At 52.6% G+C, this 15,941-nt stretch overlaps 3 protein-coding genes across 3 annotated transcripts; 2 read left to right on the top strand and 1 right to left on the bottom strand.

The window, feature by feature from the left end:
• Window positions 1–567: 567 nt before the first annotated feature.
• On the top strand, window positions 568–1,641 carry W97_06355 (uncharacterized protein; the record flags this gene model as incomplete). The annotated part of the gene is made up of 3 exons (XM_007784229.1): window positions 568–1,331; window positions 1,399–1,449; window positions 1,512–1,641. 3 exons carry the CDS (start codon window positions 568–570, stop codon window positions 1,639–1,641), a joined length of 945 nt encoding a protein of 314 aa, XP_007782419.1.
• Window positions 1,642–2,966: 1,325 nt separating this feature from the next.
• W97_06354 (uncharacterized protein) lies at window positions 2,967–7,968 on the top strand (the record flags this gene model as incomplete). Its single annotated transcript, XM_007784228.1, has 7 exons — window positions 2,967–3,385; window positions 3,482–4,297; window positions 4,348–4,782; window positions 4,843–5,081; window positions 6,292–6,451; window positions 6,508–7,239; window positions 7,293–7,968. 7 exons carry the CDS (start codon window positions 2,967–2,969, stop codon window positions 7,966–7,968), a joined length of 3,477 nt encoding a protein of 1,158 aa, XP_007782418.1.
• A 2,359-nt stretch (window positions 7,969–10,327) lies between these two features.
• Window positions 10,328–14,103, bottom strand: W97_06353 (uncharacterized protein; the record flags this gene model as incomplete). The annotated part of the gene is made up of 6 exons (XM_007784227.1): window positions 10,328–10,714; window positions 10,767–12,223; window positions 12,272–13,821; window positions 13,874–13,905; window positions 13,955–13,975; window positions 14,038–14,103. 6 exons carry the CDS (start codon window positions 14,101–14,103, stop codon window positions 10,328–10,330), a joined length of 3,513 nt encoding a protein of 1,170 aa, XP_007782417.1.
• Window positions 14,104–15,941: the final 1,838 nt, after the last annotated feature.

Below are 15,941 nucleotides of genomic sequence, written 5' to 3'. Positions count from 1 at the left end.
AGCGAACGCGATACGAACCTTTTCCATGATTTTCAAGCTGGCACAGGCCGCAGCCCACGTAGGCTGCCTAACAAGAAAATGACTTGGTCGAGACCGGGAGCGCCATCTTTTCCTGGGACGAGAGGCTGAAAACACAAGCATCGACAGGAACAACAAACTTGATGATCCCTACAGCGGACCTCGTATGTCCAGTGCATTTTCGTGGATGTGCCCGTTCTAGAAGCATAGAATACGATGTGCCTTACCCTTGTAAATGTCCATATATCAATTTTTCCAAAATGGCTGACTATGGCGGGCTTCAGCTGCATGTACGGGTCTGAAGTCTAGGGCTACCATGTGCCGCCGTCTACCTGACCTGCCCAGGCCCCTTCAGCTTCATGGTACTGTAACTCTCGAGGTCGTATTGAGTTTTCTAGCGCAAGTCTTAGTCTTCTATTCTAGGAACGAGAGAGTGTATATGTACTGACGATGGAATGCTGCTCGGCCAACCTCCGAAGCAAATCAAATAGGCAACTATCTTTCTAAATCATCAACTCGGTAGTCTTTATACGTCTCAACACCGAAGTCATGAAAGTCTCATCAGTCATCTTAGTGGCCATCCTTGCTGAAGTGATGCCGGCTCTGGCCGCGCCTGCACAGTGCAGTGACAAGCTGGTCTCGGTCCTCAAGCAGTACAGCTCACTGGCCTCCCCTTTCTGCAGTGTCTACCTGAATATTCCCAAGAAAACGACCACGACGACAAAAGTAGCAATCATCACGCCAACCCCCAAGACTGTGACGACCGAGATAAAAATCACCGACACCCAGACGCAGACGGTCTATGTGACGGTCCCTGGAGATCCAATCACCCGCTACTACAACGCACCTTTCCCAAGCGAGACGAAGACAATCCTGCCTACACCTCCAGCCAAGAGAGAGGCAGCTCTCGAGGCTCGAGACGATCTCCCCAGCTACGTTAGCGGTTACGCCGCAAGCGCCATCTCCAGTGCCTGCTCCTGCCTCTCAGTCGCACCCAGGACGACCACAACGACGAAGAGCTCCACGACTACGTTACCGCGCCAAACCCAGACCGTCAGCAAGATCAAAACCGTAGCCACTTCCATCATTACTACGACAGTCACTGTCCAAGGACCAAGACCTACCAAGTACACTTGCGCCGACTACGAAAACTCGCCCTTGAACAAAGGCTATGAGTATCTCAACCAGGGCGATGTCGACAAGTTGACGCCGATCAGCGCTATCCCCATCTTTAGCCGGGATCTGATCGAATGCTGCAACCTCTGCTACGAGACCGAGAACTGTGTTGCGTATAGGTTCAACAACGACCATAGGTGAGCTCACGGTCTATTCGACGAGTTACGGACCAGCCTCCTCAGGACATGATTGACATTAACACAGTACCGCAACCTGCCAACGCTGGACCACACCTGGAGGACTACCAGTCGTCGGGTAGGCTCCACCTATGACCTGCATGACGAAATCTAAGTAACGCAGGACTGACAACTTCACAGGTACAACTCGCAGTGCAAGGCAGGGATTGTTCACGGCACGCGACAACCGATACTAGAGAAGGACTTTTTCGGTAACATGGCTAACCCGATTGCCATCGGGCCGTGCCTGGATTCGTATTGGCAAAACTAGTATTGCTACATCCACGATGGGGGTTTACCGTCTTGTTCGTTTCCAGGTGGCCTTGCGGTGCACATATATACGAGTAACAGATAAGAGGCTTGCTTAGGCGGTTTGATTTTGCAAGAGATGAATAGCATGAGCACACATATACACATATATACGATGTATCCACAAGTCTACCACGTAAGGCCCTTGCTGGAGCTGCTGGTCTCGCCTTCGAAGAAGCCCGAGCGATCTGCAACCAGCGGCAAGGAAGTTACCCACGGATGAGCTGGCTGGCGCCGAGGATTGAAAAGACAGAAAGGCATGTTGGGCGGGCCGCATCCTGCAGCTGTCCGTGGACCATCGCAAGGCATCTGCAACATCCTGAATGTGAGCTTGTATACTGCCCCCAAGCCTGATTGTCAGCTTTCAAATGCACACGAATCGTATTGCACAGCTTGCTGAAGCTCCAAATCTCTGTTAATCAGCGGGAGAGGATGCTTTCCTATCTGAACCACCAGGCCGCATGGGCCCTATCAGCGGGCACTTTCTTTCTCAGGCATCCTTGTACTCATTACCTTAGAAGGTTTGAAGACACCAAGCAGGCTAGCAGGCCACATGAAGCCACCGATTGGTTCACACCCATGCTAGCCTCGCTATCTTCAAACCTTTTAAGGTAACAAGTAAGCTCACCTTGCCAGTCGGTTGGTCGTTCCACGTTTCTGATTCCAAAGACTGGCAACTCCCGCAGGTGCTTTTATATCCGTGAAGCACGTGAAAGTTTACTCCAGATCCTGGAGTCCGTAAAAGGTCCACACAACGTTGAACCTGGAAGAAGTCTAAGATTCAGAAGGCTTTTCTAGATGCCGCATCTAACCTCGAAAAGGAGGTTTTACCGACAAACGCCTCTTCGCCTCGATGAAACTGCAGCTGCAGCAAGCTGATTGGCATTCCAAGCTTCTAGCGCAGAATCGCTCGCACACATCCTACACCGATAAGCCCGCGCCGTTATCGAGAAACGCAAGCGCCATTGACGCAAACACCAGGATCGGCTGCTCGATCAGTGGCCCTGCGCTTCAGCGATGCCAGTCACCTGGGCCGGACATGGCCGACAGATCGCTTGTCAGGCCTCGGTGCGACGCTCCCTAGCTGTAGGAGGAAGCTGCCACTGCCGCCAAGCTTAGCGTGGAGGGGTGCGCTAGAGACTAGCTGGGCAGACGTCGAGGGCTTAACGGAGCTTTGGAGAAATATATGCGTGGGTCAGCCGCGTTGTTCTTCTGCATGAGAATCTAGCATCGCTCTCGTTGCGCAAACTGTCCTATCTGTTTTCACGGGGAACCATCGCCTTCAACATGGCGGATCCTTCTCCAGTTACCCACAGGCACAACGCCTCTCCTGAGCGCGGGCTTGTGCTAAACAACGACCCGGCGTTGGATACTGCCCACGAGCACCATCATGGCCATATGCATCACGCGCCCAGTGCCGCGCATGATGACAATGTTACCTACTCGATAAACACCACCGCTGAGCCCAGTATCATTCCGGCACAAGATCCTCTAGACGATAATCTGAGACGGCGGGGCCATCCGGAAAAGAACGGGCACTATGATGAGAAGAACGGCGCCCTCAACTATGATCCTGAGAAGGGGAGTTTGAGCCCAATCGGCGCATCGGTGACCCAGGAAGAAGACCCGAAACGCCATGGGTTTTCCGGGTTTTACAAGAAATACAGAGTCTTCTTCCACGCGGCTATTTGGTTGCTCTTTACTGGGTACGTGTACTATTCCTTATGAATGTTCATGTCCAAGTTAGGATGTGGATCTACTAGTCGTTCCTTCGTATATTCTGTGCGCTGACGCCAGTATAGCTGGTGGATCGCGAGCTTGGTCCTGCATCGCAATGACAAGAACTGGGTTGTTCCATTCCTGCTCTATCTCTGCATCACCATCCGCATCGTAACCCTCTATATCCCTATCACGGTCGTAACGAAACCAATGCACTGGGTCTGGAACAATACCGGGGTCCGCTTTACCAGTTACATTCCCGAGAAGCTGCGGATCCCACTGGGCGCTGCTCTAGTCATTGCAGTCATTATTGTCGGGGCTTTCGCCAGCGAAGAGAGCCAGGACAACACGCGTGCAAACCGCGCCGTCAGCCTTTTCGGTCTGCTCGTCTTCATCGGTGGATTGTGGGCGACATCGAGGAATCGGGCTTTGATCAACTGGCACACCGTCATCGTTGGTATGCTCGTCCAATTCATTGTGGCCCTTTTCGTTCTGCGCACGCAAGTTGGATACGACATCTTCGACTTTGTGTCCTTGCTCGCGCGTGAGCTCCTCCACTTCGCCGCCCTTGGCCTTGCCTTCTTGACGTCCGAGGAAACTACGCAGCTGCCCTGGTTCTTGACCGGAGTGATTCCGCCGATCATCTTCTTCGTCTCCTTTGTCCAGCTGCTCTACTACTGGGGTCTCATCCAGTGGTTCATCGGCAAGTTTGCCGTGTTCTTCTTCTGGGCCATGAAGGTCAGCGGAGCGGAGGCCGTGGTTGCGGCTGCCTCGCCCTTCATCGGACAGGGTGAATCTGCTATGCTTATCAAGCCCTTCGTGGCGCATTTGACCCAAGCGGAGCTCCATCAAGTTATGTGCTCTGGTTTCGCCACCATTGCTGGCAGTGTGCTTGTCGCGTCAGTATCCCGCTAAGATTCAAACGGGGCAGACACTGATCCCTGAATAGATATATCGGTCTCGGCATCAACCCGCAGGCGCTCATCTCTTCTTGCGTGATGAGTATCCCCGCTTCCTTGGCCGTCAGCAAGCTCCGCTTCCCTGAGACAGAGGAGACTCTCACGGCCGGCCGTGTTGTGATTCCCGATGATGATGAACACCGCGCTGCAAATTCGCTACACGCTTTCGCCAACGGCGCCTGGCTCGGTCTCAAGATCGGCGGCATGATCTCTGCTACCATTCTCTGCATTCTAGCGCTCATCGGTCTGATCGACGGCCTCTTGACCTGGTGGGGCCGCTACCTCAACCTCGATGGCGACTACGATCTTACCTTGGAACTCATCTTGGGGTACATCTGCTACCCAGTCGCTTTCCTCCTCGGTGTCTCACGACAAGGCGGCGATTTGCTCAAAGTCGGCCGTCTGATCGGCATCAAGCTCATCAGGTAACTCCCTGTCCCTTTAGAACCGCCAATACTGAATACAGCCCACTGACCTCCCCATAGCAACGAGTTTGTTGCGTACGCGCTTCTGCAAAACGACCCCGAGTACGCCGACCTCTCGCCCCGCTCCACCCTCATCGCTACGTATGCTCTATGCGGCTTCGCCAATATCGGCTCTCTTGGTACCCAGATCGGTGTCTTGGGCCAGATCTCTCCAGGCCGCAGTGGAGACGTTGCAAGAGTTGCTGTTAGCGCGCTTATCTCGGGCGCGATCTCGACCCTGACGTCGGCAACGATTGCGGGTATGTTGATTACGAACCAGGAGAATTTTGCGCCGGTACCGCAGTCGTAGTGTTGCCATTTTGGGTCCTGGGAATGAATATTCCCGTCGGTTAAAATTTGGGAAATTTGGGATGAATTGTTGGCTGTTGTGTGGGTGCAACAGGTACCTTCAGCCACCTGAGAAAATGGAATAAGATTGTCACTTTGAGATTCATGAATACAAGCATTCTACAAGGCACCATCCCCTTTTATCAACAGCAGCGGATTTTTCCCAGCAGATATCTAAAACGATCAATGTATGGCACGAAAATGCTGACAGTAGAAGACAAGACGTGGTAATCAGTTCTTGTTACTTCACAAAAACATGAAGCCAGGCTTGAAGAGAGATATATATATACGGTACCAGGGCCCTGATGCTCTGGGCCGCGCCTCCGTCACTCTAGTTTTGGGCACTGCTATTAAGTCTGGTCAGGTTATATAGACAGATCACATACCTGCCAGATCTTTAGTGTTCTGCATTGTGATCCTCGGTTTGTAGATTGGGAGCGCAAATGATCCATGCGACGATTATCTCGCCCCTGTTGGTCAATCCCGTATCAGGGGTCCGTGCTGCGATATGCAGGGGGCTCGAGCGAGCCGCCCCCATCTTGGAATCTTCATACTTCCGGACATCGCTGCTTTTCGTTGTCACTATTCGACTGGTTACCGAGTCCCGCACTGTCCCTGAAGAATACTAGTAGATGTCATAATCAATCTCAACACCAGCAAGAATGTGTTCGAAATCAAGTATACCCTAACAGTCTGCACGTATGTTCTCATTATCACGTCCTGCGCGTCGTAGAAGCAGCACAGCAAGCGCCGCCTCAAACACTCCTATGGGCAAACAACAGGCGTGAATGTTTCATCTCTACGTACAAGCCAATAGGAGATAAGCTTTCAGCGACACTATCCATTCATAGACGCATAGACGCCAGGGTAAAACGGTGGCTGTCCACGCCTTCAGTTGCTGTGCCTCACACGGCGGCAACATGAGTAGGCATGCCTCCTGGACGATTGATTTTTGCACAGCCCCGTCATCTCGCACCCGCTGAACAGTGTGTAAACTCTTCTCTCGTTTTTGTCTGACGATGCTATCAACATTGACACTGCTGGCTCAGCGGCATGTTGAAAGGATGTCCACACTCTCGTTACTTTTAATTTCTACGTTACTTTTTACATGTCGAGTATCAGGAGCGGACTGCCCCTTCAGGCCGATCAACATTCCAATCAAAGATGTTGCTTTGATTGGCAACCCTATCGAGCGTGGCATCTCAGGTGACAAGCGTATGATGCGTGGCATGGCTATGTCAGTTGGGAGTCCGCCGCAAGAATTTGCGTTTATGCCAGAGTGGTCAGTACCAGATCAAACCGTTTCGGATCCAGCGCGCCATGCCTGACAACAGCAAGGCTATTAAACAATACTTGGCTATTCGGGGAGCAAGGCTTCTGCGACACGTCTATATCAGAAGAGGCCTGCTTTACTCGCCGGGGCGGAGCTTTCAAAGGCGACAGATCTTCTACGTTCAGCACAATCAACAACGTTGCTACGGAGGACCGAGTTCTATACGACAATAACACCGTCAGGGCTGAAAGCTGGGGAAGAGATGAATTCGTACTGGCTCCAAACGTTACGTTGAGGGCCTTTCCATTCGGCATAGCAGGCTCGGACTGGGGTGGCGGTTATCACACCCAGATGAGCGTGGGCCTGGGCGCCAACTCGACCATCTTAACCGCACTCAAAGAGGCTGGCAAAATCGGTTCCAGGACATGGTCGATGTTTTGGGGTTTAACCGGCGCCACGCCGGAGGCCCAGATGGATGGCGCTTTCGTCTTTGGTGGCTACGACGCGGCGAAGATCAAAGGGAACAATGTCACCCATGATATCAGACCTTCGGACAGATGCCGGTCAGGTTTGGTCCTTCCGATTACCGACATACAATTGAACTTCCCGAACGGCTCCAGTCCTTACGTATTCTTTTCCGGGACCATGAACGTTTGCATCCAGCCGGATCACCCTGTCTTGATGACACTACCACTAGACCCTTACTACAACCGCTTCGAAGAACTCACTCAAACTACAAACATTGGTCGCTCTAGCGGTATCAACCACTGGGGGCACTTATACGATCCCGAAGATGTGTAAGTCACCTCTCCAACCCTTCTGCACATCCAGTACTGACAGTTCGACGCAGCTTTCAAGGAGACATGACCTTCAGCTTTGCATTTGGACCAAAGATACGCATTTCGAACAGCCAGTTGGTTATCCCGGACATGATGGTCAACCAAAGCGGCTACGTCGTCACCAATACCAGTACGCGCGAAGTCGTGATCAATAGTATCAAGGACTTTTACGCGGGCGACATACCGATCATCGGCCGCCAGTTCCTGTCCTCCGCTTACATCATGGTCAATCAAGACGAAAACACCTTCACGTTGTGGGAGGCAAACCCTACGAAGGACATCAACCTCGTTGCTGTGGCCGATGATGAGACTATGGCTACGCGCTGCCGCATTGCTGATGCATCCTCGTCACTCGAGAGCACAAGTACCCGAGCCGCAGATAGCGGTAACTCGGATACTGGGTCTACGCGTCTCACGCCCGGCGTCTTGGCCGCCGTCTTCATCGTTGCGGTTATTGCTGTCGGCTCACTTGCTCTTGTGGCCTTCTGCCTGAGAAGAAGATCGAGGAGGCGGAAACAAGCGGCGATGGGATTGACGCCACCCGAACCTCAGTACTCCATAAAACCTGCATACGACCCGGGGTTACAAGAGATCGCGAGCTCCCAGCACGGACACGAGATGTGGACGGAGAACAGAGGTGTTGTGCATGAGATGGAGCAGAGACGCGTTGTGCATGAATTGGGTTAGCGTCACCGACAGGCTGAACCTGCTATTGAGACATCACGGCCGTCCAGTTCCATTGTGTATGAGCCGGTTGCCCGTTTTAGGTGTGCGAGGGGGGAGGAGTCTGTGGATAGGCGTTTGTGATACCCTTTTAAGCGGCATAAGTGGATAGTTTTGAATGGAACTGTTACTGTATTCCGCCCTAGACTTGGTCTGCATCTCTGTCCCTCTGCCGCGTAAACTGTTTGCGTCCATTTTATAAAGCCCGCTGTGGGCAGCGCAAGCTGGCTGAGCGGCCTACGAAGTGGTTGGCCGGAGTCCAATAGCTGTGTGGCTTCAATGGTCGCCGATGTCTCAAACCACAGTAAGCATGCTATTTTCGCGGCCTGGGTACTTGGATGCTAAGCACATAGCAAACGTCACATCTTAACCTACGGCAGCTGCAATAGTTGGCAATCTCGAACCCAATGTATCGATACCGTTGTAGGTTTCGTTCCGACAGACTTCATTAATCAAGTGCGAGGAAGGCGGCCTCTGCCTCGTCGGCGTCGACCACACAATCCTTGGCTGTACCGCTTTCGATAATGTGAGCAGCAGACCGTTATTTTGATCTTCAGAACGGTACTGATATATGCGGGTGGCGTAGGCTTCATAATAATCTCATGGGCTACAGCGTTCGCGAACCGCTTCAGCTTGTGGGACCCCAGTTGACGTCCGCTCACCTCGAACATCGTATCCTTTTGCTCCTCTGACTTTCTCTTCCTTCGTAGTTTTGACATCTGGAGTTTGTCCAGCGCCTTCACGTTTTTCTCCAGTTCCCAGAGCTTGATCTTGCGCTTGTACTGGCGACCACTGCTCCACAATTTGTCAGACAAGGGTGGACAGGGACGCCTATTACTTGCCTCGCAGTGAAGCCGTACATCTCTTGCATGATCTTTTGCACATTTGAGAGCGTCTTCTCGTTTCCTTCATGAGGGTTGTAGAGCTCCGCAATACGCGTTCGCTACGCTTCCCAATCCTCCGCCGAATGCTCTGGAGCCCGGGTGGAGGATTCCACTTCAGCCGTAAGAAAAGGACTGTCCAGTCACGATTACGGCTTAGCCCAAGCGTGGCTTGCATTAGTCGACAGCTCAGCCTCGACAGCAAGCCAATGATCGCAGAACAAAAGTGTTCCCCACCCACAACAGGTACCTCAAAGCAGCCCCTTCCATCGCCCACCGCCGTCCTGGTGCCAAGCGGCGCTGAACAGAAGGTATAATATAAGTGCTTGCGTGAGATATAGTTTTCATCTGCGGAACACCTTACATAGAAGGCATACACAAGACAATCAATCTTCTTCACGCAAGCCCCTTCCTCCGTATCATTAAAAGTCAGCAAGAAGTATGGCAGCTTCCCAATTCTCCGCCGATGCGATCTGCACCCTCATCTTCAACATCATCAACCTCGTCATCCACCTCCTCGGACTTTGGCAGGGCAGCAAGATGCTAAAGAGCCGCAGTCAGTAGTCAATTTAGTGCCCTGCGTTGGATAACTCTAACAATCATTTGTCACCAGATCGCGAGATAGCCACGCAGATATGAATACTGGCCTCGCCTCCCAGTCGATCGCCAACGCCATGCAGAGTAGATCGGCGTTTGCAAAGCTGGAGATCTCCAACAATAGCTGTGGAAAGTGGGTTGAGCCTTAGGAGCATATGACATCGGTTGTTGGTTGCGGTAGAAGGGGGGTATGGAGCACGGTGTTATCGGTGAAGGGGTTTGTTATTTGACTCCAATGATATCGTGGGTAGATGAAATTCGAGTGACAGATTGCATCTTGGTCTTTGATTGCAGTCTGTCAGTTACGGACTGCAACAGATAATCAAGCAGTATAGACCTTATACCAGATGTTGGCACTGCCTCAGCATAGTCGAGACAGCGTGAACACCGTGCATTGAGTCATCAGCCCCACATGTACATATTAATACGACCTCGTCCGACTGACGAGACTCTTTCGCACTGCAGCAGCCGGAAACAGCTTACAGCCAACGTGAGGGTACTAAGTCCTACTCCGAGTGCCCTCCAACAACACGCGCAACAGAGCTCCGAAGACAGCCTTAGACTCCAAGGTCCAAGTATAACACACCCCAAAAGGTACCACGTGCTCGGCATATCCGGCCGCCCAGACTAATATTGGACTGGAGGTACCGCCCCGAAGCCCCAAACTCCAGTACCACCCCAATGAAACTCGCTCCGAACGCTCTCGATTGCATGAGAAAGGAGATATATGTGACAAGAAAGTCGTGACTTAGATAACACACGCACAAAAATGCCACAATGTTGCCGCTTTTTGACCTGTAAACGCCGTGTGTGACTTACAGTGAAGGAATCAACAGATGATCGCGTTACGACAAAGGAGAAACAGCCGGCGATCCACCGCGCACCGGCGGCATCCCCGATGTCTTCGGTGCGGAGAAGAGCGTAGTTGCCGTCGCGTTTGCGTTGTCCGGTTTCACTGCGGCTGTAAAGGCGGACTGGCTAAGCTCTGTCCCGGGGGTCTGAGCTGGAGACTCGTAATCCTCCTCGGGGATGGGCGGAGGCGGGATATACGTCTTTAGAACATGCTTCAGCGCCGGCCGCTTGATCGGTTTGGCGAGGAAGAAGTCCATGCCGGAGTCGAGACACTCCCTGACGTTGCTCTCTTCGGCGAAGGCGGTCAGAGCAACGATGGGCGCAGTGTAGCCGGACTGCCGAATCAGTTTTGTTGATTGTATACCGTTTAGGTTAGGCATCTGAAATACCATCAGTATATGAAAGGTTCGAATTGGGACAACGACAACTCACCTGCACATCCATAAATATCAGGTTGTACGGATGGTGGGCCGCCATGCTCTCCTTGACCATGTCAAATGCTTCCTGACCGTCTTTCGCAATGGTCACATCGTAGATGTCTTCTAGCTTAAGCATACGCAGAACCACTTCTTGATTGATTTTGTTGTCTTCGGCAACCAGCACTCTCACCTTGTCGCCTCTGTTGGTCGCCTCCTTCGTCACGCGCTCCATGGCTGCTCTCTGGGAATCGGAGGTCTCCAGAGGGGTGTTCGACGCAAAGAACGGTTGGCTTAGGCCCACGAGCCGAGGTTTTGAGTCGGCTTCGAAGGCTACAGGACCGGCGGGTGCGGTGCTGGGGACAGATTGTACTGATCGACCATCGGGGTGAGCGCTGCGGTCAGGCAGGTGAGGATCGTCTGCAGTGAGACTGTTCCTGCGCTCCGCATCTTCGAAATTGACAACGCTAGAGGAGGCTGTGCTGTCGGCACGGTTCGTTATGTGCTTCAGTGGGATTTCCATCTTGAACGTGCTGCCTCGGCCAACTTCACTCTTCAAGGAGATAGACCCTTGCATTAGCGAAGCCAGCTGTGAGCATATGCTGAGACCAAGGCCAGTACCGCCATACTTCTTTGAGAGGCCTAGATCCCCTTGGACGAAAGGCTCGAAAATACGTTGCTGCAAGTGTTCTGGAATGCCCGGTCCTGTGTCCTCGACCTCGAACTCAAAAGTGAAGTACCTTCCGGGCGGAGGCGAGGCCGCTCGGTCATTAGCCATCATACGTGCAAACGCGGGTGATTTATCAAGTGGGTTTGTCTCGTTTGCGGTACTTGGGCTCTGCGTAGCAACGGACGTATCAGATGTTCCTGAGCCTAGTCTGAATCTTCTTTTCGAATTGCGCCCGGATTTGGACTGCAGCGAACTCTTACGGCCGCCAATCTCTCCAGTAACCTCGCCAACGCATCTGATAGTTAACTCGACTGAACCCCCCTGTGGGGTGAACTTGAGGCTGTTGGATACCAGATTGATCACAACTTGCAGTATTCGGTGCTGATCGCCCCAGAGCACCATGTCTCTTACTTTTCCAAGGCCAAAGGGACCGTACGGGCGAGAGTCGTTAATGGTGCCAGCGGCATCCAAATTCGCGTCAGCAGGTCCGTCATACTTCACACGCAAATTTATGTTGTTTTCTTTCGCTTGCTTGTCGAAAATCGCCAGGACCTGAGCGCTGATATCTCGCAGGCGGAATTCCTTCTCGTCCAGGGAGAGATGCTGGCCGACCTGGTTCTTGCTGAACGTCAAGAGGTCGGTCAAGAGGTTGAGCAGTAAGTCACCGCTCTTATAGATGATTCCGAGGGACCGTCGGATCTTTGTCGGGTCTTCTTCAGACATACATACAGCACACATACCAAGGATGCCATTCAGCGGCGTCTTCAGCTCATGCGAGATGTTAGCGATGAATAGCGTTTTACCTGGCTGGGTTAGCATTCAAGAGTAATTTAAGACACACGGGGTCTTACTTTCGGATGCAGCCTCGGCTGCTTTCTTACTGAGCTCAAGTTCCGCGGTCCGCTGCTGGACGCGTTCCTCAAGCTTCTCGTACTGCATCATGAGCTCATCTGACATCTCGTTGAAGGTTTGTGTAAGGTCGGTAAGCTCATCGTGGATAAAATGCTTGCGGTCCTTGACTTTTCCAGGTATACGAAAAGCACGCCTGCGCCGTTCCTCCCCACGTTCTTCTTTGGTCTGCCGTGCGCCTTTACGCCATCTTGACATGGAGGAGAAGAAGCCCTCTTTGCGCGCCAACGCGTCTTGATCTTCAGGGTCGTCTGCACCATCACCTCCGTGAGATGAACCGGATATTATGCTGTTGTCCTCGGGAGTGAAGCCAGGCGCGACAACCGTCTTGCGTGTAGCATCTCGCAAGCGTCGAATAGGCCGACTTGAAAAATGCGCAACGGGGAACGCGAAAAAGAGTAGGGCACCAACAGTGCCAAAAACACAGGCTAGAAGTAGGTTGCGTAAACGATGAATCGGAGCCCATACCCAGCTACGGGATTGCTCGACTACGACCAGCCAATCGACGACGGAGTTGTTGGGCGTCGCGTATCCGACTGCTACTTCCTCACCCTCTTCATTGTGAGCTGCGATCCTGCTATCGGCGTTGTAGTTCACGAGAGTCGTGTCGTCATTCATGGCTCGGTAACCCAGTCCCTGCCTGACCGCGGGGAAATCGGCCCAGTCAAATGCCGGGTTTGCAGTGCCGTATGTACGCAATGAATGCCTTTGATCTTTGTTTGACGGTAACGACGGCGGCAGCGCATAGCGAACTGCTTGGTTCGTTGGTGGGGTCCCACCGTTGCTGTTCCAGAGTACGCCGTCGGGAAATCTGTTTGACCGTGTGTCTGGACCAACCAGCATAGCGATACCCGAGTCATCTAAACCTACTGCCTCTTCGAGAATGGTTGAGAACAGCCTTCCGTCCATCACTATGGTCATCCACCCTAGGATGTCAGTTGCGGAAGTATTGTTTATGATTGGCAAAGTCATCGAGAAGAGAGAGAATGTGGAGTTCAACGCCCATGGCCCCAACAAGAGGGTGGAGGTCTCATCCAAGATCCGTCCTTCAAACTCGGCCAGAACTTGTGTGGAGGTGTCATTGATGGCACTCGAGGTGTATGTGAGATTGGGATATAGAACCGATGGATAGCCGCCAACATCGTCACCGAGGAATACTTGAGATCCATCAGCGCTGGGCAGTTCGACGGCTCCAACGGATCCAGCGCCAGTGACGCTGATGACAGGTTCAGCTCCAGAAGGACCATCGTCGTGGGGGAAAACCTGAGCTTGCAGAAGCAGGTTGAATTGTTGACCGCTGTTCAGAACAGCTGCAAGATCAGCCTCTGCTCGACTCCAGTTTTCCACCGTGGTATTGCCCTCATAGAACTCTCGTAATGAGCTCTGGATTATGACTCGGGAAGCCGCCGAACGCACGCTGGACTGCATGAAGATGATAGTAGACTGAATCGAAGAGGCTTTGAGGCTCGCAATTAACTCTAATCGTGTAGACCTACGTGTTTCAATTAGCGAATATCTTGAATATTAGGGCAGAGAGTACGGACCTGACATCCAGGACAAAGCTGCGGTTAGTAAGCTAGGATACCTGTTAGCAGGAATCACCTCTTATAGCACCGAGGACTGACCCATGTCGCAACCGATATGACCTGCTACACTGTCAACTGTGTTCTGTACCCGGATTTGATGATTCGCGGTTGGTGCGACGTACAGCTAAGCCAACTAGACTGGCAAACAACACCAGGGCACCCAACTGCTCCCGGATGGGGATTCGCATTTTGACCATCGGAAGGCGATTGTCAGATGGTGTGAAGCGGGCCTCGTTCGAAAAGGGCCCCGGCGGCGATTCCGCACGCGTCGCGGTCCGCAGCGAGTGCTATATCGCTTCCCGACGAAGTTGCAGGCCGGTCGTGCCTCCCATTCCTTGCCCAGTATTACAACCGCTTTGTGCCTCCAAGGATACTTCCAATATCGATACAAGGCGAGGTGGAGGGTAAAGGGACGGCAGCCGCGAGGGCGACGGGTTATAGGCGATGCTTGGCGATGGGCTGGCTACACCCGATGGAGTTGCGAAAACAATAGTCGTACAAGCGTCCAGGGCTGTCCGGGCCGGCGTCTGCTCGCGATGCTTATCTGCTCTGAGAGTCTTGCGAACTGAACAATGGGCGGTAGCAGGAACGAGCCAAGTAAGGAGCGTCGACGCCGGTGGTGGAGGGATGAGCGGAACATTCTTCGAAGCGGCCCCAGCTGGGCGACGCTTCGATCGGCAGACACGCAGATCGAGCGGACCGCCGAGCCAAGGAACTGCCAGTCTCCCAATTCGGCCTTCCGCTCTTACTGTACTTTCAATGAGACGACAAGCAAGTGGGCTGCGTCTGCGTGTACGAGTCCGTGGCATTTACTGGAGCCGCCCCCGCGATTGCGTCCTGCTATTGGAATAGGACGACATGCGACTGGCAGCCATCACTGCTCTGTTCCAGTATAACACTACACTTTACTAATTACGCCACACACCACGTCTCCCGTAACAACTAGCACGTAACAGTACCAACTCTAACCGTGGGAGGCAACTAAGCAGCTCATGTCTCCCCGCACCGTTTCCACAGGTCGAGGACAGCCAGAACATTTGAAGGTGGAGTGTTTCCCTCGGCATTACTTAAGCCTGCGAAACAATTTCTAGTGGGCGTTGAATGTAACTCAAGATGAGGAAAGGCCAGAGAGTATTGGTCTATCTCCAGACTCTCCATGCCACAACCCCAACTCCATGGATCTTCAGCTTGGGCTCGAGCGGTTGAGGTGGTTCTCCGGACTATCTGTGACGTGCGGTTAACGTATTTGACCTAGAGTTGTGACTGAAGCTGAGGCTGCCATTATGTCGTGTAGAGCACGATGGTACCAGATTGCTTTTCTGAGACATGATAAACAGTCCAATTGAAACTACGGCTGGTTGACTCTAACTTAGCTCAAATCATCAATGTAGGATATCTCAGATGATCGATGCGCAAAACTGTAGCTGTATACTTGCAACTCCAGCTTGATCATAATTCCACAGCAAACATTTCAGATTCGACGTACTAAAGAGAGCGACGGAGTCCCTAGTCGTATCGGCCGTCGCTGTTGGTTAGCTTCTTACTTTCTCGCTGGCCCGGTGACCCACTCCACTTCATTCCCAGTCAAGTTTTCCGTCAGCACCGGCTTCAACCTCCTCCTCTCTTCCTTGACCTCCTCGGCCTCCACTTTCCCCCACAACCCCACAAGTCTCCGGCTTCAAGTTTTACGGCTGCTACATCGATCTGGTTGTAGCTGGCGTTCTACTCAGCAAATCCCCTTTTGCCATTGGATCTACGCTTACAGCACTCCTTCTTCATATCCTTCCATGAGTGGGTTTTTAGAATGCTACTGCGCACTGCCCCCCAAACCACCTCATACGATAGTCACCTGTCTAACTTGCCCTGCTTTCCAGAGCCGGTGACTGTCAAAGTAAACAATTTCGCACATGCCGATTCGTTCAAAAGCGCCGCGCACTCTGGGCGAAGGAGCCAGCATCAGCACAAGGTTGAAATCCAGCCCAAAGCCATGGAAGAACGGTTTGCTGTCTGGCTTCCACTGGGCTAG

The sequence above is a fragment of the Coniosporium apollinis genome, assembly GCF_000281105.1.
Source record: "Coniosporium apollinis CBS 100218 chromosome Unknown supercont1.32, whole genome shotgun sequence".
Lineage (NCBI taxonomy): Eukaryota > Fungi > Ascomycota > Dothideomycetes > Coniosporium > Coniosporium apollinis.
The sequence above is the reverse complement of the archived record's forward strand: the minus strand, read 5'-3'. Positions and strand labels throughout refer to the sequence as shown.